Source organism: Oncorhynchus mykiss, chromosome 7, assembly GCF_057628025.1.
Source record: "Oncorhynchus mykiss isolate SJ-2025 chromosome 7, ASM5762802v1, whole genome shotgun sequence".
NCBI classification, from domain to species: Eukaryota; Metazoa; Chordata; class Actinopteri; order Salmoniformes; family Salmonidae; genus Oncorhynchus; species Oncorhynchus mykiss.
Genome location: NC_143028.1, coordinates 65,903,426 through 65,919,306, shown reverse-complemented (window position 1 = coordinate 65,919,306; position 15,881 = coordinate 65,903,426). Strand labels below are relative to the sequence as shown.

The window sequence follows — 15,881 nt, the reverse complement described above, 5'->3', positions numbered from 1 at the left end:
TATCTGAACAAGAGAGCCTCAAAATTGCAACAAGCAGTTCTGTGAAAATTGAATTTAATCAGAAGCAACTGCCAGATTTTTTGGATTGGGCTGTGCTTAGAGTATCTTGCCTTGGCAAATCATGCTGTTAAGACACTGATGCCCTTTGCAACCACGTACCTATGTGAGAGTGGATTCTCAGCCCTCACTAGCATGAAAACTAAATACAGGCACAGACTGTGTGTCGAAAATGATTTAAGATAGAGACTTTCTCCAATACAACTATCAAGGCACAAGGCGAGACCCAGATGGCTGGAGTCTTACAATGTTTACTAATCCAAAGGGGTAGGGAAGAGAATGGTTGTGGACAGGCAAAAAGGTCAATACCATACTAGAGTCTAGGAGGTACAGAGTGGCAGACAGGCTCGTGGTCAAGGCAGGCAGAATGGTCATGCAGGCGGGTACAGAGTCCAAAAACAGGCAAGGGTCAAAACCAGGAGGACTAGAAAAAGAGAATAGCAAAAGGAGTTTGGGGAAAAACACGCTGGTTGACTTGACTAAACATAGAAGACGAAGTGGCACAGAGAGACAGGAAACACAGGGATAAATACACTGGTACAGAGAGACAGGAAACACAGGGATAAATACACTGGTACAGAGAGACAGGAAACACAGGGATAAATACACTGGTACAGAGAGACAGGAAACACAGGGATAAATACACTGGTACAGAGAGACAGGAAACACAGGGATAAATACACTGGTACAGAGAGACAGGAAACACAGGGATAAATACACTGGTACAGAGAGACAGGAAACACAGGGATAAATACACTGGCACAGAGAGACAGGAAACACAGGGATAAATACACTGGTACAGAGAGACAGGAAACACAGGGATAAATACACTGGTACAGAGAGACAGGAAACACAGGGATAAATACACTGGTACAGAGAGACAGGAAACACAGGGATAAATACACTGGTACAGAGAGACAGGAAACACAGGGATAAATACACTGGTACAGAGAGACAGGAAACACAGGGATAAATACACTGGTACAGAGAGACAGGAAACACAGGGATAAATACACTGGTACAGAGAGACAGGAAACACAGCGATAAATACACTGGGGAAAACAAGTGACACCTGGAGAGGGTGGAGACAATAACAAGGACAGGTGAAACAGATCAGGGCGTGTCAACAACCCAACAATGCAGAGTTATGTGCATCCTTTCAAGCACACCCTTCTCATTAACCTGTGGTGAGTTATTCACACTTTCTGATGAACAAAAATAAGGTTTGTACAGTGCCTTCAGAAAGTATTCACACCCTTTGACTTTTTCCACAATTTGTTGTGGTACAGCCTGAATTTAAAGTGGATTAAATGTTGTCACGCCCTGACCTTAGAGAGCCTTTTTTATTCTCTATTTGGTTAGGTCAGGGTGTGACTTGGGTGGGCAAATCTATGTTTCTATTTCTTTGTTGGCCTAGTATGGTTCCCAATCAGACGCAGCTGTTTATCGTTGTCTCTGATTGGGGATCATACTTAGGCAGCCCTTTTTCCCTCCTTATAGGGTGGGATGTTGTTTTTGCATAGTTGCTGTCTAGCCCTGCAGAACTTTATGTTCGGTTTGTATTTTGTTGTTTTGTCGGAGTTCAGTACTAAAAATCATGAACACTTTCCACACTGCGCTTTGGGTATATCCATCTTTCAACGAACGTGACAGAAGATCCCACCACCAAAGGACCAAGCAGCGTGGCCAGGAGGAGCAGACATCCTGGACATGGGAGGTGCCCTTGGATGGTAAGGGATCCTGGATGTGGGTGGAGATCAAGGCCGGAAGGGATCGCCTTCCATGGGAGCAGACGGAGGCAGCGAGGGAGGAACAACGACGACACCCTGGGGGTTCGCGACCACGAAGGAAGCACGAGAGGCAGCCACAAAAAAAAATCCAGACCTCCAGTGCGCCACCACGGCCCAGTATATCCTGCGCCGGCCATACAAACTGTGTCTCCAGTGCGCCACCACGGCCCAGTATATCCTGCGCCGGCCATACAAACTGTGTCTCCAGTGCGCCACCACGGCCCAGTATATCCTGCGCCGGCCATACAAACTGTGTCTCCAGTGCGCCACCACGGCCCAGTATATCCTGCGCCGGCCATACAAACTATGTCTCCAGTGCGCCTTCACTGCCCAGTGCGTCCTGTGCCAGCGCCCCGCACTTGCCGGGCTAAAGTGAGCATCCAGCCAGGACGGGTTGTGCCAGCTCTATGCTCCAGACCTCCAGTGCTCCTCCATGGTCCAGTATATCCTGTGCCAGCTCCATGTACCCGGCCTCCAGTGCGTGTCTCCAGCCTGATACGTCCTGTGCCTGCTCCACGCACGAAGCCTCCAGTGATGATCCATGGCCCGAAGCCTCCAGTGATGATCCATGGCCCGAAGCCTCCAGTGATGATCCATGGCCCGGAGCCTCCAGTGATGATCCATGGCCCGACGCCTCCAGTGATGATCCATGGCCCGACGCCTCCAGTGATGATCCATGGCCCGACGCCTCCAGTGATGATCCATGGCCCGAAGCCTCCAGTGATGATCCATGGCCCGACGCCTCCAGTGATGATCCATGGCCCGGAGCCTCCAGTGATGATCCATGGCCCGGAGCCTCCAGTGATGATCCAAGGTCCGGAGTCTACAGCAAGGGTCTGCAGTCCAGTCCAGCACCCAAGCTAGCTTGCTAATGTTGGCTAGCTTGCTAGCTACTTCCAGACATAAATGAGCCCAGTACATCACTGGGGCCAAGCTTCCTGCCATCCAGGACCTATATAAGGTGGTGTCATAGGAAAGTCCATTACATTGTCAGAGACTCCAGTCACCCAAGTCATAGACTGTTTTCTCTGCTACAGCACGGCAAGCGGTACCGGAGCGCCAAGTCTAGGACCAAAAGGCTCTATAACAGCTTCTACACCCAAGCCATAAGACTGCTGAACAATTACATTGCCCCCCCCAACAAATTACCTCAACTAACCTGTACCTGTATATAGCCTCGTTATTGTTATTTTATTGTGTTACTCTTTATTAATATTTTTTACTTTCGATTTTCTGGTAAATATTTTCTTAACTCTTCTTGAACTGCACTGTTGGTTATGGGCTTGTAAGTAAACATTTCACTGTAAGGTCTACACATGTTGTATTCGGCGCATGTGACAAATACAGTTTGATTTGATTTGATTTCCGCGGTCGAAAAAAGGACAGGCACAAGCAAGAGTTTGAAACAGTTGCATTAGTAAAATGAAAGCAATTAATCCAATGAGATTTCAGTGACAGGTGGATTTGGCACTATTCAGACACAGGAAGTAGATGGCTGAAAAAGACAGATCCAAGGTGGGGCATGCGCGTTGCCAATCTATACTGCCCGAGGCTGTCTCTCCATATGGTAGATCTCCTCTCTCCTCATGTATCTATCCTCAGCCTTTCCTCTGCCTCTGCCCCAGACTGACTACATACGGACTAGAGTCCCTCTCTTCCTCATAGCACCAACATACTCTTCTCCCTGCTTCTGCCTCTCAGTCTCTGCCTCTGTCGCCCCAGGCTGGCTCTCTATTGGAGGGTCATTCTGGCAGGAGGCCACACTGTGACAAACGACTTGGTGAAAACGTTAAACAAATGCAATTTAAATTAAATGGGCTGCTGTACTATTCACAGTGCAATAAAAACAACATCTTGGGGCCCTTTTGTCCAATCCTATCAAGCATGTGTGTGTCGGCAGACTCGGCACAAAGGAGCAGTATCTGGCAGTGTAACCTCCATCCCCCCACATACCCGGAGGGGCAGTATTTGGCAGCCGTTCACTCTGAGCCGTGGCTGGCGGATGCCACAGAGAAAATTCTAACTGTCTCTTGCTTCTCTGTGCTGTCAACCTTGGTTTATACACACAGATCTAATTAAGCGCAGACATGCAGATCATATGGATGAGCAACAAACAGAGCAAGAGGAAGGAAACATAATGAAAATGAGAAGAGGATGCAGGAGAGGAGAGAGGAGAGCAGAGATGAAGGGAAGGGAAAGGAAAGGAAAAGCAAGGAAAAGAAGAAAGACAGAGAGCTATACTGAGTGCTGGGTCTTTCATTGTGAGGCACAAACAGTACTGTAGTAGTCCATACATCCACCCTCTCCTCTCCTCTCTTCAGTGGTAGACTATACATCCCCCCTCCTCTCCTCTACTTTCTTTTTCTCTCATCTCCACCTCTCCTCTCTTTGGTGGTAGACGATACATCCACCCTCCTCTCATCTCCTCTCCTCTCTTCGGTGGTAAATTATACATCCACCCTCCTCTCCTCTCCTCTCCTCTCCTCTCCTCTCCTCTCCTCTCTTTGGTAGTAGATTATACATCCACCCTCCTCTCCTCTAATCTCCTCTCTTCAGTAGTAGACAATACAGTCGTGGCCAAAAGTTTTGAGAATGACACAAATATTAATTTGCTGCTTCAGTGTCTTTAGATATTTTTGTCAGATGTTACTATGGAATACTGAAGTATAATTACAAGCATTTCATAAGTGTCAAATGCTTTTATTGACAATTACATGAAGTTGATGCAAAGAGTCAATATTTGCAGTGTTGACCCTTCTTTTTCAAGACCTCTGCCATCCGCCCTGGCATGCTGTCAATTAACTTCTGGGCCACATCCTGACTGACGGCAGCCCATTCTTGCATAATCAATGCTTGGAGTTTGTCAGAATGTGTGGGTTTTTGTTTGTCCACCAGCTTCTTGAGGATTGACCACAAGTTCTCAATGGGATTAAGGTCTGGGGAGTTTCCTGGCCATGGACCCAAAATATCGATGTTTTGTTCCCCGAGCCACTTAGTTATCACTTTTGCCTTATGGCAAGGTGCTCCATCATGCTGGAAAAGGCATTGTTCATCACCAAACTGTTCCTGGATGGTTGGGAAAAGTTGCTCTCGGAGGATGTGTTGGTACCATTCTTTATTCATGGCTGTGTTCTTAGGCAAAATTGTGAGTGATCCCACTCACTTGGCTGAGAAGCAACCCCAGACATGAATGGTCTCAGGATGCTTTACTGTTGGCATGACACAGGACTGATGGTAGAGCTCACCTTGTCTTCTCCGGACAAGCTTTTTTCCGGATGCCCCAAACAATCGGGAAGGGGATTCATCAGAGAAAATGACTTTACCCCAGTCCTCAGCAGTCCAATCCCTGCACCTTTTGCAGAATATCAGTTTGTCCCTGATGTTTTTCCTGGAGAGAAGTGGCTTCTTTGCTGCCCTTCTTGACACCAGGCCATCCTCCAAAAGTCTTCGCCTCACTGTGCATGCAGATGCACTCACACCTGCCTGCTGCCATTCCTGAGCAAGCTCTGTACTGGTGGTGCCCCAATCACAATGCTGAATCAACTTTAGGAGACGGTCCTGGCGATTGCTGGACTTTCTTGGGCACCCTGAAGCCTTCTTCACAACAATTGAACCGCTTTCCTTGAAGTTCTTGATGATCCGATAGATGGTTGATTTAGGTGCAATCTTACTGGCAGCAATTTACTTGCCTGTGAAGCCCTTTTTGTGCAAAGCAATGATGACGGCACATGTTTCCTTGCAGGTAACCATGGTTGACAGAGGAAGAACAATGATTCCAAGCACCACCCTCCTTTTGAAGCTTCCAGTCTGTTATTCAAACTCAATCAGCATGACTGAGTGATCTCCAGCCTTGTCCTTGTGTTAACGAGAGAATCACTGACATGATGTCAGTTGGTCCTTTTGTGGCAGGGCAGAAATGCAGTGGAAATGTTTTTGGGGGATTCAGTTCATTTGCATGGCAAAGAGGGACTTTGTAATTAATTGCGATTCATCTGATCACTCTTCATAACACTCTGGAGTATATGCAAATTGCCATTATACAAACGGAGGCAGCAGACTTTGTGAACATTAATATTTGTGTCATTCTCAAAACTTTTGGCCACGACAGAGGAAGTAGACTATACATCCATCCTCTCCTCTCATATCCACTCCTCTCCTCTTTGGTAGTAGTCTATACATCTATCCACCCCCCTCTTATCTCATCGCATCTCCACTCCTCTCCTCTCTTCAATAGTAGACTATACATCTATCCACCCTCCTCTCATCTCCACTCCTCTCCTCTCTTCGGTAGTAGACTATACTTTAATCCTCCTCTCATCTCATCTCCACTCCTCTCCTCTCAGGAAAATGGAGCACCATGTGATTCCATCAGTGCACATGTTTATGTATTCTCTATTTAAATCACCACACTGTAAATGGCTGATGTCCCTTTCTTCTTCAAATAGGTGCGCATATTCCCTTACCTGATTGGCCGAGAGTCTGCCTTTGCTGATAACATGAAATGGATGGCCTGTGCTAATAAAGGTTTGTCTTTTCTTAAAAATTGTATAATAACCACATACACCATGTACCAAATACACTACACAGCACATGTATACTATTACTGTGATGGTATGTTGAATGTGTGGGTATGAGTGTGTGTTGGGTAGATTGTCTGTGTGTGAATGTGTGGGCGTGGTGGGTAGATTGGCTGTGTGTGAATGTATGTTGGGTAGATTGGCTGTGTGTGAATATCAAATCAAATCAAATTTATTTATATAGCCCTTCGTACATCAGCTGATATCTCAAAGTGCTGTACAGAAACCCAGCCTAAAACCCCAAACAGCAAGCAATGCAGATGTAGAAGCACGGTGGCTAGGAAAGACTCCCTAGAAAGGCCAAAACCTAGGAAGAAACCTAGAGAGGAACCAGGCTATGTGGGGTGGCCAGTCCTCTTCTGGCTGTGCCGGGTGGAGATTATAACAGAACATGGCCAAGATGTTCAAATGTTCATAAATGACCAGCATGGTCCAATAATAATAAGGCAGAACAGTTGAAACTGGAGCAGCAGCACGGCCAGGTGGACTGGGGACAGCAAGGAGTCATCATGTCAGGTAGTCCTGAGGCATGGTCCTAGGGCTCAGGTCCTCTGAGAGAGAGAAAGAAAGAGAGAAAGAGAGAATTAGAGAGAGCATACTTAAATTCCCACAGGACACCGGATAGGACAGGAGAAGTACTCCAGATATAACGAACTGACCCTAGCCCCCGACACATAAACTACTGCAGCATTAATACTGGAGGCTGAGACAGGAGGGGTCAGGAGACACTGTGGCTCCATCTGAGGACACCCCCGGACAGGGCCAAACAGGAAGGATATAATATGTGGGCGTGAGTGTGTGTTGGGTAGATTGGCTGTGCTGATGTGTGCAGAATGGAGTGTTAGTGGAGACACAGGGCTCAGGGGCCATACCTGCCTAATCCCTCTTTCTGTCAGAGACTTTCCCCCTGGACACCTGCCGCTAATGGCTACCGTGTGCCCATGCTCCAGATGAGAGGTGAATGCTCTGGACTGGGAAAGTCACAGTCAGGAAAAGTGATCACTGTGGGATTACACAGCCCAGCTACTCTAACTTTATTCTGACACTCACAGTAACACACACTTACTGGGAAATACCCCTAGTGTGATACATTGTGTATGCGTGTGCACGTGCGTGCGTGTGTGTGTGTGTCTGTGTGTGCGTGCTTGTGTGTGTTGCCACAGGGTATTTCAGTCAGATCTCCACACTTGCTGATGTACAGGAAAATGTGATGAGGTATCTTCATGTTATGAGTCGTCCTAAAGTCATCGATCATGAACATGACACGGTCTGGACAGAGGCCTACATGGACAGCACTGGGAGTATCATAGTGAGTAGAAAAGGGCATGAGTGTACATGTGTGTACATAATGTACTGTATGTGTGCGCATGTGTATGTGCTTGTGCGTTGGTGTGTGTGTCCGTGTGTGTGTGTGTGTGTGTCCGTGTGTGTGTCCTCTCTGATCAGTCCTCTTCATGCTACACAAGGGATTCCTCATTATGAGCTTCATTCATTTGACTGGATTTTCCAGTTTGACTTGTTCTGCTCTTCTGTGTGCAGAATGATGATATACTGTCTGTCTGGCTGACTGTCTGTTGAGTGTCTGTCTGTCTGTCTGTCTGTCTGTCTGTCTGTCTGTCTGTCTGTCTGTCTGTCTGTCTGTCTGCGTGTCTGTCTGTCTGTTTGTCTATCTGACTTACTGACTGTCTGTCTGACTGAGTGTCTGTCTGTCTGACCGAGTGAGTGAACGACTGTCTGTCTGTCAATCCTCATATGTAATTTTTCTGTCTCCTGCAGCTCTCCCAGGCACACAAGGTAAAGCCTTTCTCTCTCTCAGTTAAATTTCAATCTAAAGGCTTTATTGGCATGGGAAACATATTGCCACGGCTAGTGAAATACAGTGGGGCAAAAAAGTATTTAGTCAGCCACCAATTGTGCAAGTTCTCCCACTTAAAAAGATGAGAGAGGCCTGTAATTTTCATCATAGGTACACTTCAACTATGACAGACAAAATGAGAAAGAAAATCCAGAAAAACACATTGTAGGATTTTTTATGAATTTATTTGCAAATTATGGTGGAAAATAAGTATTTGGTCCCCTACAAACAAGCAAGATTTCTGGCTCTCACAGACCTGTAACTTCTTATTTTAAGAGGCTCCTCTGTCCTCCACTCGTTACCTGTATTAATGGCACCTGTTTGAACTTGTTATCAGTATAAAAGACACCTGTCCACAACCTCAAACAGTCACACTCCAAACTCCACTATGGCCAAGACCAAAGAGCTGTCAAAGGACACCAGAAACAAAATTGTAGACCTGCACCAGGCTGGGAAGACTGAATCTGCAATAGGTAAGCAATAGTTAAGCAGCTTGGTTTGAAGAAATCAACTGTGGGAGCAATTATTAGGAAATGGAAGACATACAAGACCACTGATAATCTCCCTCGATCTGGGGCTCCAGGCAAGATCTCACCCTGTGGGGTCAAAATGATCACAATGAGCAAAAATCCCAGAACCACACGGGGGGATCTAGTGAATGACCTGCAGAGAGCTGGGACCAAAGTAACAAAGCCTACCATCAGTAACACAAGTAACGCCGCCAGGGACTCAAATCCTGCAGTGCCAGACGTGTCCCCCTGCTTAAGCCAGTACATGTCCAGGCCCGTCTGAAGTTTGCTAGAGAGCATTTGGATGATCCAGAAGAAGATTGGGAGAATGTCATATGGTCAGATGAAACCAAAATATAACTTTTTGGTAAAAACTCAACTTGTCGTGTTTGGAGGACAAAGAATGCTGAGTTGCATCCAAAGAACACCATATCTACTGTGAAGCATGGGGGTGGAAACATCATGCTTTGGGGCTGTTTTTCTGCAAAGAGACCAGGACGACTGATCCGTGTAAAGGAAAGAATGAATGGGGCCATGTATCGTGAGATTTTGAGTAAAAACCTCCTTCCATCAGCAAGGGCATTTCAGCATGACAATGATCCCAAACACACCACCCGGCAACGAAGGAGTTGAAAGTCCGTGTTGCCCAGCAACAGCCCCAAAACATCACTGCTCTAGAGGAGATCTGCATGGAGGAATGGGCCAAAATACCAGCAACAGTGTGTGAAAACCTTGTGAAGACTTACAGAAAACGTTTGACCTCTGTCATTGCCAACAAAGGGTATATAACAAAGTATTGAGATAAACTTTTGTTATTGACAAAAAACATATTTTCCAACATAATTTGCAAATATATTCATTAAAAATCCTACAATGTGATTTTCTGGATTTTCTTTTCTAATTTTGTCTGTCATAGTTGAAGTGTACCTATGATGAAAATTACAGGCTTCTCTCATCCTTTTAAGTGGGAGAACTTGCACAATTGGTGGATGACGAAATACTTTTTTGCCCCACTGTAGATAATCAACAAAAGTGAAATAAACAATAAAAATGAACAGTAAACACTACACTTCCAAAAGTTCCAAAATAATAACAACTTTACAAATGTCCTATTATGTCTATATACAGTGTTGTAATGATGTGCAAATAGTTAAAGTACAAAAGGGAAAATAAACATATGTTGTATTTACAATGGTGTTTGTTCTTCACTGGTTGCCCTTTTCCTGTGGCAACAGGTCACAAATCTTGCTGTTGTGATTGCACACTGTAGTATTTCACCCATTATATATGGGAGTTTAAATGGGAGTTTTCGAATTCTTTGTGGGTCTGTGTAATCTGAGGGAAATAATGTGTCTCTAAGATGGTCATACATTTGGCAGGATGTTAGGAAGTGCACTCAGTTTCCACCTCATTTTGTGGGCAGTATGTACATAGCCTGCCTTCTCTTGAAAGTTTTTGGCGGCTTTTCTCAATAGCAAGGCTATGCTCACTGAGTCTGTACATAGTCAAATATGTCCTTAATTTTGGGTCAGTCACAGTGGTCAGGTATTCTGCCACTGTATACTCTCTGTTTAGGGCCAAATAGCATTCTAGTTTGCTCTGTTCTTTTGTAAATTCTTTCCAATGTGTCAAGTAATTATATTTTTGTTTTCTCATGATTTGGTTGGGTCTAATTGTGTTGCTGCTCTGGGGCTCGTGGGGTCTGTTTGTGAACAGAGCCCCAGGACCAGCTTGCTTAGGGGCTCTTCTCCAGGTTAATTTCTCTGTAGGTGATGGCTTTGTTATGGAGGGTTTGGGAATCGCTTCCTTTTAAGTGGTTGTAGAATTTATCAGCTCTTTTCTGGGTTTTGATCATTAGCGGGTATCGGCCTAATTCTGCTCTGCATGCATTATTTGGTGTTTTACGTTGTACACAGAGGATATTTTTGCAAAATTCTGCATGCAGAATCGCAATTTGTTTTTTGTACCATTTTGTGAATTCTTGGTTGGTGAGCGGACCCCAAACCTCACAACCATAACGGTTAATGGGTTCAATAACTGATTCAAGTATTTTTTGCCAGATCCTAATTGGTATGTCAAATTTTATGTTCCTTTTGGTGGCATGGAAGGCCCTTGCCTTGTCTCTCAGACTATTCACAGCTTTGTGGAAGTTACCTGTGGTGCTGATGTTTAGCCCGAGATATGTATACATTTTTGTGTGCTCTAGGGCAACGGTGTCTAGATGAAATTTGTATTCGGTGTCCTAGCAACTGACCCTTTTTTGGAACACAATTTTTTTGTCTTACTGAGATTTACTGTCAGGGCCCAAGTCTGACAGAATCTGTGCAGAAGATCCAGGTGCTGCTGCAGGCCCTCCTTGGTTGGGGACAGAAGCACCAGATCATCAGCAAACAGTAGACATAAGACTTCAGATTGTAGTAGGGTGCTGCAGACTGTTCTAGTGCCCTTGCCAATTTGTTGGTATTGTCATGTCCTGACCATAGAAAGCCTTTATTTTCTATGGTGGAGTAGGTCAGGGCGTGACTGGGGGGTGTTCTAGTTTATTATTTCTATGTGTATTCTATGTTTTCTATTTCTTTGTTGGCCGGGTATGGTTCCCAATCAGAGGCAGCTGTTTATCGTTGTCTCTGATTGGGGATCATACTTAGGCAGCCTTTTTCCATTTGTTGTTTGTTGGATCTTGTGTTTGTATTGTTGCTTTTGAGCCCAACAAGGCTGTACGTTCGTTCGTTTGTTTGTTTCTCTTTATTGTTTTTGTTGCTGGTTCACATTCTAATAAATGATGATGAACCCAAATCACCCTGCGCCTTGGTCTACCCATTTCGACGAGCGTTACAGAAGATCCCACCAACAACGGACCAAGCAGCGTGCACTGGAGGAATGCCAGGAATGGAGGACATCCTGGACGTGGGACGAGATTGTGGCAGGAGACGGAAGCCTGACATGGAAGCAGGCGAAGGCAGCGAAGGAGGAACAACGACAACACCGGGATTCACCACCACAACAGGAGCCCGAGAGGCACACGGGTTGGTCGGCAAAGCCGAGGGGCGAGTCTGAGAGCGAAGAGGAATATTGGAATAGACTGAGCGAGGAGTATTGTGAGATAGTTGAGGGGAGTGATGAGGTAGAGTGCATTGTTTGGTGTCTGGAGCAAGACAGTCACCGTGAGGAGCGTGGGACCAGTCAGGTACCATGTTTTGCGGAGATACGCAATGTGTGTCCAGTGCACATCCACAGCCTGGTGCGTTCTGTGCCAGCTTCTCGCACTTACCGTGCAAAAGTGAGCATCCAGCCAGGACGGGTTGTGCCGGCTCAGCACTCCTGGTCTCCAGTACACCTCCTCAGTCCCGGATATCCTGCGCCGGCTCTATGCACTGTGTCACCAGTGCGCCTTCACAGCCCAGTGCGTCCTGTGCCAGCGCCCCGCACTTGCCGGGATAAAGTCAGCATCCAGCCAACATGGGTTGTGCCAGCTCAACGCTCTAGACCTCCAGTGTGCCTCCACAGTCCAGTACATCCTGTTCCTCTTCCCCGCACTCGCCCTGAGGTGCGTGTCATCAGCCCGGTGCCACCTGTACTGGTCCCACGCATCAGGCCTCCAGAGCTTCCGGCGACAGTTCCCAGTCCAGAGCTTCCGGCGACAGTTCCCAGTCCAGAGCTTCCGGCGACAGTTCCCAGTCCAGAGCTTCCGGTGACAGTTCCCAGTCCAGAGCTCCCAATCAGAGGCAGCTGTCTATCGTCTCTGATTGGGGATCATACTTAGGCAGCCTTTTTCCACTTGTTGTTTGTTGTATCTTGTTTTGTATTGTTGCTTTTGAGCCCTACAAGGCTGTACGTTTTCTTTGTTTGTTTGTTAGTCTTTATTGTTTTTGTTGCTGGTTCACATTCTAATAAATTATGATGAACCCAAATCACGCTGCGCCTTGGTCTACCCAATTCGACGAGCGCTACAAGTTATATGTTGAAGAGTGTGAGGCTTAAGCTGCATCCCTGTGTCACCCCTGGCAGTGTGGAAAGAAATTTTAACCGCACACTTGTTTATGTACATGGATTTAACAATGTATGTTTTCCCCCAACACCACTTTCCATCAAGTTGTATAGCAGACCCCCATGCCAAATTGAGTCGAAAGCTTTTTTGAAATCAACAAAGAATGAGAAGACTTTGCCTTTGTTTTGATTTGTTTGTTCGTCAATTAGGGGGTGTGCAGGGTGAATACGTGGTCTGTCATACCGTCATTTGGTTAAAAGCCCATTTGACATTTTCTCAGTAAATTGTTTTCGCTGAGGAAAAATCTGCTATTAATGATAATGCAGAGGGTTTTCCTAAGGTTGCTGTTGACGCATAAACCCCGGCAGTTATTGGGGTCAAATTTGTCTACACTTTTGTGGATTGGGGTGATCAGTCATTGGTTCCAAAAACCAGGCAAGATGTCAGAGCTGAGGATTATGTTAAAGAGTTTAAGTATAACCAATTGGTCTGTATATTTTATAATTTCATTGAGGATACCATCAACCCCACAGACCTTTTTGGGTTGGAGGGTTTGTATTTTGTCCTGTAGTTCATTCAATGTAATTGGAGAATCCAATGGGTTCTGGTAGTCTTTAATAGTTGATTATACGATTTGTATCTGATCGTGTATACATTTTTGCTGTTTGTTCTTTGTTATAGAGCCAAAATGATTGGATAAGTGGTTTATCCATACATCTCTGTTTTGGATAGATAACTCTTCGTGCTGTTGTTTGTTTAGAGTTTTCCAATTTTCTCAGAAGTGGTTAGATTCTATGGACTCTTCAATTACATTGAGCTGATTACTGATGCGCTACAACTTATTTTTCCGTAGTGTACAGTATTTCTGTTTTGTTTTAGCGCTTCACCATAGTGAAAGCGTAGGCTCAGGTTTTCTGGGTCTCTATGTTTTTGGTTGGATAGGTTTCTCAATTTCTTTCTTAGGTTTTTGCATTCTTTGTAATTGGTCTGTGTGTAGCTGGTAAGGAGGAGTCAGGTGCAGGACAGCAGATATGAGTAATAAACGTACTTTACTCAAGAATACAAATATATACAACACAATAAACTAGCCCACAATAACGGACCGTAAACATACAAACAATCACTCACAAAAACAATGGGGGAACAGAGGGTTAAATAATGAACAAGTAATTGGGGGATTGAAACCAGGTGTGTAAAACAAAGACAAAACAAATGGAAAATGAAAAGTGGATCGGCGATGGCTAGAAGGCCGGTGACGTCGACCGCCGAACACCACCCGAACAAGGAGAGGGACCGACTTTGGCGGAAGTCATGACATTCTTCATCAAAACATTTGTCATTGTTGTCAATTTTCTTAGGTTGTCTGTTTGACATTTTTAGATTTGATAAGGAAGCTGAGAGGTCAAATATACTGTTTAGGTTTTCTACTGCTGTCATGTCTTTACTATCATTAAATGAAGACTTGTAGTTATTATCAAAGATTGTCTGTAATTATTATTACGCGATTAGACTGATTAATCATGTAACTGTAATTAACTAGGACGTCGGGGGCATCAAGGAAAATATAATTTTCCTAAAATAACTTTTCAGATATTTTCATATCTGAAGAAAAGTCTTCTGAATTAATGAATTATTTATTTTACCTCACGTTAGTCTTATTCCAAACGTTGTAAATTATTGCTTATCTGCACGAACCCCGTCTTCACTATGAGTCATCCATACATCAATTGTATTAAATCATTTATTTACTAACTAAATAATTCACAGAAATGCATAAACAAACAGTAGATAGTTACAAGGAAATGATAACGGAGTTTCCCTAATGGGATAAACTGGCATCGCGGCTTGGTGTACAAAAGGGAAGTGGGGGTCGACTGAGATAAGACAACACACAGTTGATAATTATAACAATTGAAATGCTAATCCTTTGCACATGAACGCTTACTCATTTGTGAACAATTGCAATCAACATACTGTATATATTTACGCTCAGTGTGTCGTCGGGGTCTCTGTTGAAAAGTTTGGTTTTGTTGGAGAGTTTGCCCTCTCTGTCGTGGTTAGAACGGATAGTTCAGAGTGACATTCATTCGTGTCGTTATGGATAGATATTTCGGCAGTTGTCGGTCTTCACGTTCAATGATACCGAATTCCTAGCTGCAGACTAGTAATTAATATCAAAGACTTGTTCTTATTCTGTCGGTATCGATAGTCTAAGAGTTTAACCACGTGGGATGGTTAAAAGATTCAGTAGTCTGGTCTCAAACCTTGGCCCTCTCGTTATCGAGGTAAGCTGGTCTGCAACCTTTGTCTTCTCGTAATTGAGGGAAACATGGTCTGTTGAGAAATTCTCAAAGTGGGGGTTTTATTCGGGAGAGCAGAAAAAGCCGTCTCATGACGCCAGGTCCGAACTGGGCTCATGGGCGGTTCTCTGATTTAGTTAAACTCAAAATGGAATTGGAGTTTCCTTCATTAAACAGTCCAAAATCACATTAGACAATTTTACAAACAGTATCATCTTCACTCATTCATCTTATACAACAATTAGATGTAAACCTCATATCTGAGGCTATTATATAAACAGCGTTATGGTAATGTGGCCGTATTGTCTTCCATGAGTTTCACCAAATTGTACCAAACGGACCAGTTCGTAGCTGGATTCTTCACCGAACTTTTATACCTTCTCCAGAACATAAATGATATTCGGTTCTCCAGTCCTGTGAGGTGGAAGAAATCCCTTTGTTCTCTATGAAAATTCACTCTGTCTCTATACTGTGGCCATGAGGAGATAATCTCCTCCAGGAATTTACGACCTCTCTCTGACCACAGCAGCCTGGGTGTAGGAGACAGGGAGAGGGGGATGGGCTTGCTGTACCCAAAGAGGGCAACGTCATGACACTGCCAAATTTACACCTTCACTATTACAGTGAAACCTTTTGTCTAGATGGGATTGAATTTGTTGTTGCCTAATTGTTTTTTGGTAGATTTCCACACAATTGTCCTTCCATCTAAAGCACTTCTTAATATTTTTCAGTTCCTTTGGGTTTGATGCCTCATGATTGAGCATAGCTCTGTTCAAGTAGAGTGTGATTTTGCTGTGATCTGATA

General features: G+C 44.7%; 1 protein-coding gene across 1 annotated transcript in view; it reads left to right on the top strand.

Moving 5' to 3' along the window:
• The window catches only part of LOC110529018 (voltage-dependent calcium channel subunit alpha-2/delta-3-like), an 83,555-nt gene that overhangs the window by 33,865 nt on the left and 33,809 nt on the right, over positions 1-15,881 (top strand). Inside the window, exons 12-14 of the mRNA XM_036983997.2 lie at positions 6,293-6,371; positions 7,588-7,733; positions 8,201-8,218. Of these exons, the coding sequence (XP_036839892.2) occupies positions 6,293-6,371; positions 7,588-7,733; positions 8,201-8,218 (243 nt within the window). The remainder of the gene's footprint in view (positions 1-6,292; positions 6,372-7,587; positions 7,734-8,200; positions 8,219-15,881) is intronic.